The sequence below is a fragment of the Mustela putorius genome, unplaced genomic scaffold, assembly GCF_011764305.1.
Source record: "Mustela putorius furo isolate JIRA1106 unplaced genomic scaffold, ASM1176430v1.1 tig00000275_pilon_pilon_pilon, whole genome shotgun sequence".
Taxonomy (NCBI): domain Eukaryota; kingdom Metazoa; phylum Chordata; class Mammalia; order Carnivora; family Mustelidae; genus Mustela; species Mustela putorius.
In genome coordinates, this window is record NW_025421341.1 from 33,498,980 (window position 1) to 33,515,153 (window position 16,174).

Consider the following 16,174-nt stretch of genomic DNA (forward strand, 5'->3'; position numbering starts at 1 on the left):
TTTATTTATGGTAATAAAACTTCCCTATTACAAGTTACATACAAAAATTGAGTTTAAATATTTCAAAATAATGATATCCTTCGACTGTAGCTATGTATCTGAATATTAAAAAAAGTGACCTGCCATGATCTCAGGGTCCTGGGATGCAGCCCAGCATCTGGCTCTCTGCTCAGCGGCGAGCCTGCTTCCTCCCCTCTCTCTGCCTGCCTCTCTGCCTACTTGTGATTTGTCTGTCAAATAAATAAATAAAATCTTAAAAAAAAAAAAAGTGACCTGCTTTTCTATCTTCTGAATGATATCATGAATCCCTCTTGAAGGGGATTCAAGACCTTACAATCTGCTTTGAAGAACTAAAAAAGTGCAGTGTAGTAAGCAATCTAAAATTATGTTAATTGACACAGAAGGCTGATTGGTTTGTTAGAAAGTTTTTGATAAAAAGACTTCTTACCCTGGGGCACCTGGGTGGCTCAGTGGGTTAAGCCTCTGCCTTTAGCTCAGGTCATTATCTCAGGGTCCTGGGATGGAGCCCTGCATCTGGCTTTCTGCTCACGCTGCCCCCCCCACCCCCTCCCCTGCTGCTCTTCCTTTTTGTGATCTCTCTCTGTCAAATAAATAAATAAAATCTTAAAAAAAAAAAAAAAACGACTTCCTACCCTATTAAGAAACCAAAGGAAACAAAATCTCAGGCAGGAGAGCATTTGGCAGTATGGCCTACATTATGAACTGCTTTGATTTGAAGAGCGGGATGGTTAGGATTTGAAATTAACCCTAGGCAAATTGTACATCTGCTCATGAAAGCTAGTTTAGAGACATGGGTTGACATCTTTCTGCAGACAGAGTAAGTTTTGCATAATCAGCAAACACAAAACTAGAATTTCTCAGTAATCTACACAAATGATTTATTAAAATCTATCTGGCTCACTACAGAGCCAAAGGAGTGATGTTCAGAGAGAGTGATGATGAAAAGTCTGTTTTATTGGTGGGGGGGTCATGTTATTGTAGCACTCTTTCTCCCTTTATCATTTACCCCCAAGCCTCCAAAGAGAGCTGCTACTGTTATTTTTCCCTTTCTCTGGTATAATCACGCTAACCACCTCATTCACTGAAGTTCTACTGTGTACCAGGCACAAGTTATATTGAGGATTCTATAACTGTGCTGCCAAAAATGTGATCCATAGACCACTGGGGCTGGTTTGTGAATCGTCTGTTACCAGTTTGTGACAAGATAAGTGTTTAAAAACTATAATAGCAACTAAGCAGATTAACTTGTGGATTCTAATAGAGCCTTCTGGCTTTATTTTATATGTCAGTTTTAAATTAACTCGTATCTATGATTTTTATTAACTCATTTTATTTTATGAAAATGTTGGTCTGTGAAGGATTAAAAATAAAAACCTGGATCATTACCAGTGACAGTTCAAGAAACACTATTCTAGATTGAAAGATAAGATCTCTGGTCTTAATATGGTCTCAGTATAATCCAATTGAATGTCCAATAAAAAAAGTCCTTCCATTTTCAGACACACATTTCTGAGGGACATATAAAGTTCAAGCTTTGAAGCAGTTTTGGGGAATGTTAATTTTTTAAAAAAGGGGGGTTATAATAGGTTAAAAGGTTGATCATGATAGGTTAAAAGAGTTGATAATAGGTTAAAAGAAGAACAGAGATGGGTGAGATAGGAAGGTAATGTCAAGCAAGCAGAAAGGACAATTTGATAAAGAACAGCAACTCAGTAGGAAACCAGAAGGGCAGCAGATATAATAAAGTGCTATAAGCCTGGGGTAAGAAAGTCAAGAGGGTAAATTCAGGTTTGTTGGAGGAAGAAAGACACAGAGTCTCTGCCATCCGTTCCATTCTTCAGAATCACCTTCTACTCCAGCCCCTACATGTACCTATCCTCCAGAGAGCCTTAGAGTTCCTGCATCTCAGTATATTCTTGTGTTTCAGTGTTTAGCATATGTGGCTCTACTATGCCTAGAACATGCGTCCCACTCTAGGATGCTCCTTAAAGTCACAGTGCTGTGTCAACCTCTCTGATCCCTCCTCAGTGTACCTATAGGCTTGTTTACACCAGCATGGAAGTACTCATCAGAATGTCAGTCAAGGGGCGCCTGGATGGCTCAGTGGGTTGGGCCGCTGCCTTCGGCTCGGGTCATGATCTCGGGGTCCTGGGATCGAGTCCCGCATCGGGCTCTCTGCTCAGCAGGGAGTCTGCTTCCTCCTCTGTCTCTCTGCCTACTTGTGATCTCTCTCTGTCAAATAAATAAATAAAATCTTAAAAAAAAAAATGTCAGTCAAATTTGCAAGTCAAGTTCCATGGGCACAATACTATCTATCCCTTCTCAGTGCTCCACACCTAACTGACACTCAGATGTGTGTTGAACCACAATGAGTAACAGAGAGCAAGTCAGAAGGGTTGCTAGAACTCTCCCTCTCAGGCTGAGCAACCAGAAAGCAAAGCTCATTGAAGAGTGTTCAGGAGCCAAACATGGAGAACTGCTCATTCAGGATTCAGAAAGCTGTGCCAAGGGCAACTTAAACCTGGAGCTCAGCAAAAACAAGCAGCAAAGGAAGCACCAAAAAAATCCTATTCTCCCTAAGGAGAACAGCTAGTCAGTCAGCCAAACTGCAGGTAAAAACACATTAGAATTGAATTCATGACTTGGCAGAGTATCTATAAATTATATATGGGCATGCGGTTCATTACCTATAGTTTGAGGAATTCCAAGGTAAGTAGAAGTTCCAGGCAAAGTGGCTGACTCAGCACATACTGATATATGCTAATGTCTACCACGGCAGCCCAGGGTAATACAAGCAAAAGCTTCAGCACCAAGGGCACAGGCATGAAGAAAAACCTCTGTCTTCTCATTCCTCTGGGCTGAAAGCAGCTGTACAGACTAGCAATAAACAAAGGGAGTCTCTATTTGGTGGTATCCTACGCATTTTCATCATAGGAATGCCTTTCTTTCTTTCCGTTTTTTTTTTTTTTTTTAAAGGAATTCCTTTCTTTGCTCTGCTTCCCTAGCTTTGGGTTGTGGCCTTTTTTCTTCTTCTTGCTCTCTTTTAACACTTTGCCTTCATGATCTCTCCCCTCTCAAACTTGCTCCTCCTTGTTCACTTTCTGAACTCATTCAACTCATTTCTGTTTCTTACTCCCACCTTCATTCTTCTTTTTTATAAATTTGTATTAATTTATTTTTAAACTAATCTCCAACCCCAACATGGGACTTGAACTTACAACTCTGAGATCCAGAGTCGTGTGCTCTACTGACTGCGCCAGCCAGGTGTCCCAAAGTTTCATTAATTCTTAAATATCACTTCTTTCAAAGCCCTCCTTCTAGGCTTTTTCTGCACTAGCACTGGTTAGACAGAGCATCCTGTATGTTTCCTCACATTCGTGAGAACCAATCCTAATTGGTGATTCTCCCCATCCCTGAGAAACCAGGTTTCAGTATCCTTGAAACATAATATGCAGCACTGTAATCAGTGGTGATATCCCTGTGAAATAATACTCTGCCCCTGGCAAAGGCACTGTGCTTGGAAAGCATACAATCAAAATTCAAACTAGCCTAGAAAACAGTGGAGGCAAGTAATTTAGCAATGAGAAGATCACTATTTGAAACACCACACACTCTTCTCACTAGCAAAGTCAAATGAAACTAACCTTTTTTCCCCCTCATAGGTCCATTTCTCTACTAATGTGTGCCGTTACGTGCCTGAAACTGGTCAGAAACAAGCTAGAATAGACACAGTCATGGAGAAAATACAAGGCCCTTCCCCAAGGGTGTGATCCCAAAAGGTTCAGCCACTATTTCCTATATGTTATTTGAAGGCATAGGATATTGCTTGGAATCCTATCAAAAGTCACATTCAGAGACCTGTGAACTTTACCTAGTTTTAAAAACATGCTACAGTATTGAGAGGAAAACCAACTTCTTCAAGTTAGAAGCCTCTTAAAAAAAGAAAAGGCATAGATAATTTTGCTTTTCAAGTGGGACATGTGTCATGTAGAGGGCTTCCTCTGCTATCACTTCAACAGTCACTACTTCCAGAATTGTGAAAAAAGGCTTCAGATGTCTAAGCTGGGGTAAAAAAGAATCACTAAGACTCTGGCTTTATCAATACCCTGAAACATGAAACCTACAAGAGACAGCAACCCTGAACTTTAAAACAAAGATAAATAATTGAAACCATGCTACAGTAAGCACAATGCATTTGCAGAGCTATGGGTTTGTTGTTGATGTTTAAAGATTTTATTTATTTATTTGAGAGACAAAGAGCGAGTGAGCGAGCGCAGAAGGGGGAGGAAGAGGGAGAGGTAGAAGCAGACTCCCTGCTGAGCAGAGAAGCCAATGTGGGGCTTGATCCTAGAGCCCCGGGATCATGACCAGAGCCAAGCGCAGACACCCAACCCAATGAGCCACACAGGTGCCCCTGAAGAGCTATGGTTTTTAAAGAGAGTTGGCATAAAATATTTCACTCAAATTTCAGAACATCTCTGTTAAGCAGACAAAGCAAGCATTTTCCTTGTTTTACAGATGTTAAGCAACTTGGACAAAGTTAGGTAGCTTAAATAAGTGATTTCCATTCTTTTTTTTTTTTTTAATTAAGTAATCTCTACACCCAACATGGGGCTCAAACTCATGACCCCAAGATTAAGCATCGCATACTCCACTGACTGAGCCAGCCAGACACCCCAGTGATTTTCATTCTTTAATAAGACCTACCTCCTCAAGCTACTTCTTTGATCTCTGCATTCCTAGGTCACCAGATTTCTAGAAAAGGTAAAGTATTCTTTAAATTCTTAAAAGTAAAGTGACTGGGGCCCTGGGTGGCTCAGTGGGTTAAGCCTCTGCCTTTGGCTCGGATCATGATCTCAGGGGCCTGGGATCGAGCCCTGCATAGGCTCTCTGCTCAGTGGGGAGCCGGCTTCCCCCTCTCTCTCTGCCTGCCTGTGGTCTCTATCAAATAAACAAATAAAATCTTAAAAAAAAAAAGTAAAGTGACTTAATTTCCTCATCTATTATCCATTTTCTAATCCCGGCAGATTATACCTAATTTATTTCCTCAATTATCGGCTACTCTCAAAAAGATCACCAACCACCTATAAGGTATCATGGGATTCTTAGTAGTCTCCAACATTCAGGGAACGAATTCAATTTCCAGCAATTCCAAGGACTTGTTTTTGACTTCCATTCCTCCTCATTCTTAATCCCAAATCGCCTCCAAAGCACTCTGTTCCTGCATGTTTCATGTCACCTTCCCTCCTCTGTTACTCTCCAGGATCTTGAAAATTAAGCTGCTCAACACCTACTCATCTCTCTTTTAAGATCCTATCCCAAGGACAATTCTAAAGCCTTCAACAACACCTCCAGGAGTAGTCAACCTTCCTCTGAGATACTACAGCACTTTATGCTACTTAGGCACTTATTTTGTGACACTTGAAATATAGCCATAAAAAGAAGGGGGTGGCCTAATTGTATGACATTTCTGTAGTCAGAACTTCCAGGTTCTGCCTTAATCTCAGAGATAACGTCATCAATCCTTAATTTCCCATTTTTTTATAAAGTGAGTAATTATATAGAGTTGTTGCAATAATGTAATAGTATATCAAAGTAGTTTGAAAAACTGAAAAAGACTATAGGACTGTCAAATATTATTAGGTCACCCCCTTTCTTCTTATAGCTATATTTAAAGTGTTATTTATATTAGAGTTATTTGTTTAGTTCTCTAGATTTTGTCTAAATTCAGAGACAGTAATTACTCTCCAGGACTCTGAACCAGTGGGTCCACAATACGCTAAATAGAATACTTCAAAAATACTGAGCATCTAAGAAAAGAGTTGTCTGAAAAACAAAATGGAAATGATGTCTTGTTTTAATTATGTCAAATTACAAATAATGTTTTGCCTATTTTAGGTGTAGCTCATATCTAAATAGAAATACTTGCTGCAAAGAATCCTCGTTAATTAAGAATGATTGTCATCAAATCAAAGAATTGTGGTGTTGGAAAATGATTGGAGTCCTTCTGGAGATCATCTCTCTAACACTTTATCTTGATGCACACAAAATTTCCCTCTGCAATCCTCCTGATGGACAGGAACATCCATTTGCTACTTAAAATACTTTCTGGAAAACGCTCCCCACCCCCTTTCAGGTAATTGGGCTAAAAAATCTTTGTTCTCTATAACATCTACCCTTCACTGAGAGCCAAACAGAATACATTTAATTCTTTCTCTCTAGAACAGCTTTTTAAACTTTAGAACACTCACATCCCTTGCTTAATTCTTCATCTTCAGGTCAAACCTTCCCATTCTCCACATGATTCCAGTGCCTCTCCTCTGGACCAGGTGGACTTAGCCATGACCTCTCATTAGAGACCAAACAAGTTCCTCACGTGTGGGACTTCTTTGCCAATCATGAGATTTTTATGGATATTAGACTGTAAGAAAATATACTTGTTTTTATTCTCAGCTTCAAAATTATCATCAGGTCAAAAGCAAAAAAAGAACAGTACTCTTAACTTCTTGACAATCTGAGTTTTAAGTATTCAGGCACTGGTTGGAAATTTTAGGTTACTAGTCACAATAGACTTTTTGTTTTTAAAGATTTTATTTATTTATTTGACAGAGAGAGAGAGCACAGATAGGCAGCAGCAGGCAGAGAGAGAGGGGGAAGCAGGTTCCCTGCTGAGCAGAGAGCCCAATGCGGGTCTCGATCCCAGGACCTTGAGATCATGACCTGAGCTAAAGGGAGAGGTTTAACCCACTGAGCCACCCAGGTGCCCCATCACAATGGCCTTTAAACTATCTTCCTATGGTGCTAAAGCTCAGGAACAGGGATTGGTCTGTGGGTTCAGAAGTCAAGTTTTCCTCTACCATGCAGATCTGAGGCTGCGGACTGCTTACAAGGAAGGCCTGTGAGCCAAAAGTGAGGTCAAGCTTAATAGGAACCCAGAGCTGCCAAACCTCAGCACTACTGCTAGCCCTTTATCAAATACAGTGATAATATAGCCAGAATTTTTCATGGGAGTCTCACCACATTCTGTTGCATTTCTCCAGAAGTTACTATAATGTTTCATTATAAACCATATATAGAATCCTCAAAGAAATTTAGAAGATCTGAAGACTATCTAATTATATTTCAAAATTCCTCCCCAAAATGTGAAAGCAGGAATGCCCATTTAAAAATCCTAAATAACATGATTGATAGGGCATAATTTCACTTAATCCATTCAGGGTAATAATAACAACTTCTCATCCTGGAAAACACAGTACCAATCATAATCTACATGAAGTTTATGACTGGACAATCTGTGATCAACAGTGTTCACTGGCTTTATGAGTACTGTGTTTCGGTTGCTTCCCCAGAGCTTGAGTTGATAAACAAAAACTGTATTTTAGAAAATCATAAACTCAAAAATCAAACTCAATTTTAACACCTGGCCAAGGCATATATTAGGGAATATTGACTTTCTTTTTTTTTTTTTAAAGATTTTATTTATTCATTTGAGAGAGAGAGACAGTGAGAGAGAGCATGAGTGAGGGGAAGGTCAGAGAGAGAAGCACACTTCCCGTGGAGCTGGGAGCCTGATGCAGGATTCAATCTCGGGACTCTGGGATCATGACCTGAGCCGAAGGCACTGGTCCAACCAACCGAGCCACCCAGGTGTCCCAGGGAATACCGACTTTCAAGAAAAGTTCAACAGTCTACTATTTTTAATAAGGAAATCTAAATGAATAGAAGATTTAAAGCCAAATATTTTTGACTAGAAGTAAAGTCAAAGATCAAAATGCTATGAGAGGGGCGCCTGGGTGGCTCAGTGGGTTAAAGCCTCTGCCTTCGGCTCAGGTCATGGTCTTGGGGTCCTGGAATCAAGTCTGGCCTCCGGCTCTCTGCTTAGCAGGGAGCCTGGCTTCCCTTCCTCTCTCTGCTTGCCTCTCTGCCCACTTGTGATCTCTGTCACATAAATAAATAAAATCTTAAAAATAAAAAAAAGATGCTATGAGAAAGAGGATGTGGGGGATCCAGGACCAAACTATGGAGAGGGAATGAAAAAAAACATGTGAAAGTTACTTTCAGAAACCTTCTGAGCCAAATTAGTTCCTTTTCTGCTAAGCTGTCATAAATTGAAATGTAACTATTTCCCAGAAAACAAGGTAAACACTAGGCATACATCAATGTTTACTAATTAAATCATTTCTTCAAACAGGCAAAACAGAAATATTCTATTTTCTTAGTCAGAGAAGAACAGCATGAAGGCACTGGTTTATCTCAGAAAAAAAAAAAAAACTGGCTTTGCAGCAATATTATTACCACTGTTATTGTTATAATGTTAATAATTATTAATAAAACAAATAATAACATAGTTAACATTTATTACTTACTATGTGCCAGGCCCTATATTAATTATTTTATATGCAGTCTCATGTAATTTTAACAACACTGAGGAAATTATATGGATACTGAGGTTTACAGTTTGAATGCTCTATCTAGGGTAACAATGCTGAAGGCAGTAAGTCTGAACCTAGAGTCCACACTCTTAACCACTGAACTCTTTAACTACTGTTCTGCTCTGCTGCAGTTACTCATAAGCTTTCTCCATAAAAGCTACACACACACACACACACACAGCAAGTGAAGTGTCCCTTTCCCCCCAAACAGTTGCCAATACTGAATATTATTGATTTTGATTTATTTATTTATAGTAGGCTCCATGGCTCTTGTGAGGCTGGAACCCAAAACCCAAAAATCAAGAATTGCATGCTCAGGCACCTGGGTAGCTCAGTCATTAAGTGTCTGCCTTCGGCTCAGATCCTGATCCCAGGATCCTGGCATCAAGGTTGGTATCCAGCTACCTGTTCAGCGGGAAGTCTGCTCCTCCTTCTCCCTTTGCCCTTCCCCAGACTGTGCACTCTCTCAAATAAATGAATAAAATCTTTAAAAAAAAAAAAAAAAAAAAAAGGAGGGGCGCCTGGGTGGCTCAGTGGGTTAAAGCCTCTGCCTTCTGCTCAGGTCATGGTCTCAGGGTCCGAGGATCGAGACCCGCATCAGGCTCTCTCTGCTCAGTGGGGAGCCTGCTTCCCCCCTCTCTCTGTCTGCTGCTTTGTCTACTTGTGATCTCTCCCTGTCAAAAAAAAAAAAAAAAAAAAAAAAGACTTTAAAAAAATAAAAATAATAAAAATAAGAGACATATGCTCTACTGACTGAGCCAGCCAGGAGCACCTATTATCAACTTTTTTTTTTTTTTTTTTTTTAAAGATTTTATTTATTTATTTGACAGAGAGAGATGACAAGCAGGCAGAGAGGCAGGCAGAGAGAGAGGAGGAAGCAGGCTCCCTGCTGAGCAGAGAGCCCGATGCGGGGCTTGATCCCAGGACTCTGAGATCATGACCTGGGCCGAAGGCAGCGGCTTAACCCACTGAGCCACCCAGGCGCCCCCTATTATCAACTTTTTAAATTTTTGTTAATTAATTGGGAAAAAAGAGACAGTCTGTTGATTTATTAAAGTTGAACATCTCTTAATATATTCATTGGCTACTTGTAGTTTTCTTCTGTGAACTCTTTGTTCATATTCTTTATTTTGAGTTAAACATTTATTTTATTTTTTAAAAAGATTTATTTGAGATAGAGTGAGAGAGAGAAAGAGCATAAACAGGTAGATGGGGCAGAGGGAGATGCAAGCTCTTCAGTGAGCAGGGAGCCAGGTGTGGGGCTCAATTGCAGGACCCTGAAATCATGACCTGAGCTGAAGGCAGACGCTTAACTGACTGAGCCACCCAGCTCACCCATTTATTTTACTGATTCGTAGGCAGTTGTTTATTTTTTTAATTTTTAAAAGATTTTATTTATTTGCTTATTTTTGAGAGGGGGAGAGAGAGAGAAAGAAGGAGAGGGAGAATCTTTTTTTTTTTTTTTAAAGATTTTATTTATTTGACAGACAGATTACAAGCAGGCAGAGAGGCAGGCACAGAGAGAGGGGGAAGCAGGCTCCCCGCTGAGCAGAGAGCCTGATGTGGGGCTCAATCTCAGGACCTGAGATCATGACCTGAGCCGAAGGCACAGGCCCAACCCACTGAGCCACCCAGGTGCCCTGGAGAGGGAGAATCTTAAGCAGGCTCCATGCCCAGTGCAGAGCCTAATGTGGGGCTTCATCGCATGACCCTGAGCTCAAGACCGGAGCCAAAATCAAGAGTCAGATGCTTAACTGACTGAGCCACTCAGATTATTATTAATTAAAGATTTTTTTTTAAGTGATCTCTACCCTCAACGTGGGTCTCAAACTCACGACCTCAAGATCAAGAGCCACATGTTCCACCAACCGAACCAGTCAGGAGCCCCTGGTGGCAATCATTTATATTCTAGGTATTATATTAACTTCTGGAGTACTAGTAAATGGGGGCAATTAGCTAATCTTCAAAGGAAAAGTTAAATCACTACTTCATATCTTAGACCAAAGCAAATTCCAAATGATATAAGAATAATAAAATTATATGGGCGCCTGAGCCACCCAGGTGTCCCCCATATTCTTTTTTTAAAAATAGATTTTATTTATTTCTTTGACAGAGAGAGACACAGCGAGAGAGGGAACACAAGCAGGGGGAGTGGGAGAGGAAGAAGCAGGCTTCCTGAGGAGCAGGGAGCCCGATGTGGGGCCCGATGTGGGGTTCGATCCCAGGACTCTTAGATCATGACCTGAGTTGAAGGCAAATGCCTAATGACTGAGCCACCCAGGTGCCTCAAAGTAAGTTAGAGGAAAAAATGTTCTTAAGAAATCATAAGGCAGAGAAAACACATTTACAATACTGTATACCATAGTTACTTAAAAAATTCTTGTGTAAGTATACCTGCACAGTTTGAATCAGTGTTGTTCAAGGGCCAACTGTATTTATGTTGAGGAAAAGCAGTTTGAAGAGGAAGAACAGTGCATTATACAGGGTACACTGGAAAACCTGTATAAAAGGACTATGACAAATTTATGTCATGGAAAGCAATTAAAGGGACGCGTGGGTGGCTCAGTCAGTTAAGCATCTGCCTTCAGCTCAGGTCATGATCCCTGTGTCCTGGAATCAAGCCCCGAACTGAGCTCCCTGCTTAGCAGGATGCCTCCTTCTCCTTCCTCCTCTGCTACTCCCCTTGGCTTAAACTCTCTCTCTCTGACAAATAAGTGAATAAAATCTTAAGGAAAATAAAAGAAGGCAATTAAAAGTAAAAATCTTTGCAAGTTATGAACATGGTAGATTAATTATTAGGAGAAAAAATAAGTTACAAAATAATGCTTATGTTTCAATTCTTATAAAAGTAAATATACTACATTAGCCATATTGGAAGGTTATATTAAAATATCAATAAAGGTCATTTCTGGGGGCTGAGGTTGGTAATGGAAAAATTAAGTACCACTTTAAAACAGCACAAGAAGTTAGATTTCTCCCACATGTAATTTGTGTAAAAAATTCCAGGTGGATTAAAGAGCTAAACATTAAAAAGAGATGAGAACATAGAATATTTAATCTTGAGATAAGAAAATTTTGTTTTGTTTCTTTAGTCATAACAATTAATCTGCATTGCAAACTTATAAAGTAGATACTATGATTTTTATCTGTTTGAATATTTAAAAAATGGATGGGAAGAGACAGTGGAGTGACTTGCCCAAGGTCAGGAAGGTCTCTTATGACACGAAATGCAAGGGTGCCTGAGTGGCTCAGACGGTTAAGCATCGAACTCTTTATTTCAGTTCGGGTCATGATCTCAGAATGGAGAAATCAAGCCCTGAGTTGGGCTCCACATCAGGGGGAGTCTGCTTGAGATTCTCTCCTTCTTCCTCCCCCACTTTTCTTGATTGTGCTTGTGTGAGGGGGTGTGATGCATGGCCCACATGCGCGCGCTCTCTCTCACTCAAGTAAAGAAATCTTTAAGACACAAAATGGAGAGGTGCCTGGATGGCTCAGTTAGTTAAGTGTCTGCCTTTGGCTCAGGTCCTGATCCCAGGGTCCTGGGATTGAGTCCCGCATCAGGCTCCCTACTCAGTGAGGAGCCTGCTTCTCCCTCTCCCCTCCAGCTTGGACTCTCTGTCACTATTTCTGTCTCTCTCTCTAATAAATTAAAAAAAAAAAAAAAAGACACAAAATGCAGATGTCACATGTAAAATATGATGAATTTAAAATGATAATTTAAGGGGTGCCTGGGTGGCTCAGTGGGTTAAGCCGCTGCCTTCGGCTCAGGTCATGATCTCAGGGTCCTGGGATCGAGTCCCGCGGCGGGCTCTCTGCTCAGCGGGGAGCCTGCTTCCTTCTCTCTCTCTCTGCCTGCCTCTCAGTGTACTTGTGATTTCTCTCTGTCAAATAAATAAATAAAATCTTTAAAAAAAAAATAAAATGATAATTTAAAACCTGTTCAACAGGAGCACACGGGTGGCTCAGTCAGACAAGCATCTGCCGCCTTCAGGGTCCTGGGAGCAAGCCCCCAGTTGGGCTGTCTGCTCAGTGGGGAGTCCACTTCTCCTTCTCCCTCTGGCCTCCCCCCACACCATGCTCTCTCTCAAATAAACTCTTTGAAAACAAATAAATAAATAAAATTTGTTCAATAAAAAAGGAGATGAGCAATACATTGATGAAAAATATTTGCAACATACAGAACAGGCAAATGATATTAAAATAAAGAAAACTACAAACCAGTAAGTAAAAAATTCAATAATAAAATGGGCAAAAACAAAATCAATAGGCAATTCATGGAAAAGAAACTGCCAAACAGAAGATTTTGCAACTTCTCTAATAATAAGAAGAACTACTATAGGAATGCCTGAGTGGACTTAGTCAGTTAAGGGTCTGTCCTTGGCTCAGGTCATGATCCCAGGGTCCTGGGATTGAGTGCCACATCTGTCACATCAGGATCTTTGCTCAGTGGGGAGCCTGCTTCTTCCTCTGCCTGCCTGCCTCTCCCCCTGCTCAAGCACTCTCCCTCTCTCTGACAAATAAGTAAAATCTAAAAAAAAAAAAAAAGCTACTACATTATGTTTACTAGGCATCAGGTGCTTTTCTAAATGCTTCAGTTATCAATTCATTCGATCTTCACAACAGATGAGGAAATGGAGGCATAGGTTAAAGAAGTTGCTCACACACAACAAAGAGTACAAGGCTGGGATTCCAACATAGAAAGTACAGCTCCACAGTCCAGAATTGCTTTTTTTTTTTTTTTTTAAAGATTTATTTATTTATTTATTTGACAGAGAGAGAGAGAGAGAGAGACCACAAGTTAGGCAGAGAGGCAGGCAGAGAGAGAGGAGGAAGCAGGCTCCCCGCTGAGCAGAGAGCCCGATGTGGGACTCGATCCCAGGACTCCGAGATCATGACCTGAGCCGAAGGCAGCGGCCCAACCCACCGAGCCACCCAGGCGCCCCCAGAATTGCTTTTAACCACTATGCTCCATTACCTATTCAGGAATCCAGGTATCCAGGGAAATACAAATTAAAACAAGGTATTACTTGTCTAGATTGTCAAAAATATAAAAGATAGACATAGTCAATGTGGAAATGAGCACTGTCATTGTTGGTAGGAGAATATAATGGAGCTTTTTTTTTTTTGGTAGAAAATACTTAACAGAAACAGATACAGTAGAAGTTCAGAAAAACAATTTACCCAATAATAAAGAGGGACAATAGGTAGTTTGTTTTTAAAACATTGTTTTTGTCCTGAAAGTAGTGGGCAAATTCTAGAACTCCTTTCCCTTTCTCTCTCAATCCTCAGATGTCAATAAAGGCTACCAGAGGCTAAGTATCTTCTTGCTACCATGTTAACTTTTTTATGTGGCTTCTTCTGTTAAGATTTAATCAGCTCAGGTCAAACCTTCTCTGAAAGCTTGTTTCTTAACACACTAAAGTCATCATTGAACTGGTTAGTTCACCTGCCCTTTATGGGGCTGATGCAGGTTCTGCTTTCTACTCTTTTCCACATTTGTCCCTTGGCCTCTTTTTCAACAGTTTCACCAGACTGAGCCCAGACTGAGGTAAGAAGTTAAATTTTCCCCTTCTGCTTTGTCTGAAAGCCATGAAAAAGATTCTTGTTTTCAGCAACGTGTTTACTCCAATCGCACAAAAATGGTGCTTCTGAAATCGCTCAATTCTCCAGTCTCCGGTTTTACTGTCTACAGCACACATGTTAAGTAACAATATAAATTACTTAAGTGAAAAATAAAATTTGTGTCATAGTTTTTCTAACACTTCAGCCATCCCTATTTACTTATAGGTGCTAATATGAAGAGAAACACCAAAAGGTACATGGAGCTATTAAAGAGGCTGTTACTAAAATTCACTACGTTAAAGTACTGAAAAAGTTTATCAGGAATGGCATTACGCCCAGGTGATAACGCCAATCGGTCCCCCCCCCCCCCAAGAAGCATAGCAGGTCAGCTTCCATTTGAAACTTTTCATTTGCAAATCCAAAGCATCCTGTAACTTTTTTGCATTTTGTGTTCTAAAATTTACTACCGAATTGGTCTCTGACAGTGACAAAGCAATTAAAATTTGCAGGGGTGAAATGGGCATTGTGAAAACAAAGGCAGCTCAGAGAAAAGTGCCTCATTCAATCTCTTTTTAGGGGAACAGATCTAAAGTGAGGACTACAATTTCACCGAGAGAAGAATTTGAGAATGTCCCATATTGTACGCACACCATGTAAAAAGAGAAAAAGGTCAGCAGGAAAATCTGAAATTGGAATGTCCAGGATTGCATTTTTTTCATACGCATTCTATGGTTACAGATCGACCCTCCATTACAACACGAGGTTTCCTCATTGCTTTAAGGAGCGAAGGTTGCACAAGCGGCACAACAGGCCCGAGGCAATGATTTCTCTATCCTGCTAAATCCTACCGTCTCCCCAACGTAATCAAGTAATTGCTGGACAGCTCCACCTTGTCTACGCGTTAACCACACAAACGCGAAGGAGCAGATACCTTTGCCAGGAGTCCCAGTGCAACACCACAACACTTCAAGGCACCTCACGCACGAGTTTAGGGTCCTCACTTCGCTGGACAGAAAAGCGAAAAGCTGAGAAAGAAGCAGCCACCATCCAATGCCTCAAAAGGCCAAGACAGAGGTAAGATGAGGTCGATCCCGGGCTTCTCTTTGCCCACCTTCCTCGGCTCCAGCCCTGGAAGGAGCCACAAGTGAGGCAGAGAAGTTGTGGAAAACAAGGCGGGGGTCGGGTGGGATAGGGGAACCCGGGAGAGTTTAGCGCAAGTATTTGCATTTGTCCCACACAAGGTCACTCGCTCCGAGTCACTTTTTCCTGCTCCCCCGGGGGCTTCCCGCCAAACGGGCTGCGGGGCTCCGAGGCCAGCTCACCGCGCCCCCTCAGTCCTACACTGCGGGCCGCAGCCCCTTCCCGGCCTCTGGCTGCGGGCCGAGGCTCGGACCCAAGCCGGCCTCCCCGAATCCCGTTTCCGACGCCAGGCGCTTCTCCCAACCCAATTGCGTCCGGGGTCCTCCGCCTCCAGTCCCCGGGGCTCCAGACAACGTCCCCTTCCTCCCTCAGGACGCCCCCTGCCTCGCCTCCAGTGCCCGGTCCCGCCGGGGGCCCCAGACGCCGTTCCCCCTGTCCCTCCAGCCGCGCTCCCGTCCGGTGCCCACCTCGCGCGGCCCCCGCCCCCGGCCCGTCTCCTCAGCTAGAGGCCACCTCCCAAGTCCTCCCGGCCCCGCCCCGCTCCCGGGCGGATACAGTTTGAAGCCCTTCAGGATCTCCCTGGCCCGCTCGTCCTTGGCTGACATGTTGCGGCGGCCGCCGCCCGCGGCTCTCTCACGCTGGCCCGGCGGAGCCTCACAGACGGTGCCCAGGAACGGAGGACTGAGCCGCAGCCCGGCCTGGAAACCTCGGGCGAGCAGAGGCAGCGGCCAGACCCGGACCGGCCTCTCCCTCCCCTTAGCTCCCGCTCCTGATCCCTTCTCGTTCCCCCTAGCCTCGGAGCACCCGCCCCAAAGCCAATGGAAAGCTCACCTCGCCGATTGGCACCCTAAGCAGCCAATAGAAATACTCAGCGGCTTCGCCGGGGGACGACGAGCGTCAGTGGGCAGGGCCCTCCCCGGGAAGTCCCGTAGGACAAATTTTTCTTTAGGTCTTGTTGCCTAGAGTTTGCCCCAGCGGAGGGATGGCTTCAAATCTGCAGAGGCTCGAGGGGCCCGCTC

At 42.4% G+C, this 16,174-nt stretch overlaps 1 protein-coding gene across 1 annotated transcript in view; it reads right to left on the bottom strand.

The window, feature by feature from the left end:
* Positions 1-15,964, bottom strand: part of PDE6D (phosphodiesterase 6D) — a 51,462-nt gene extending 35,498 nt beyond the window's left edge. The window contains exon 1 of the mRNA XM_004773461.3: positions 15,711-15,964. Within this exon, the coding sequence (XP_004773518.1) occupies positions 15,711-15,760 (50 nt within the window). The 5' untranslated portion in view covers positions 15,761-15,964. The remainder of the gene's footprint in view (positions 1-15,710) is intronic.
* Between the last annotated feature and the right edge of the window lie 210 nt (positions 15,965-16,174).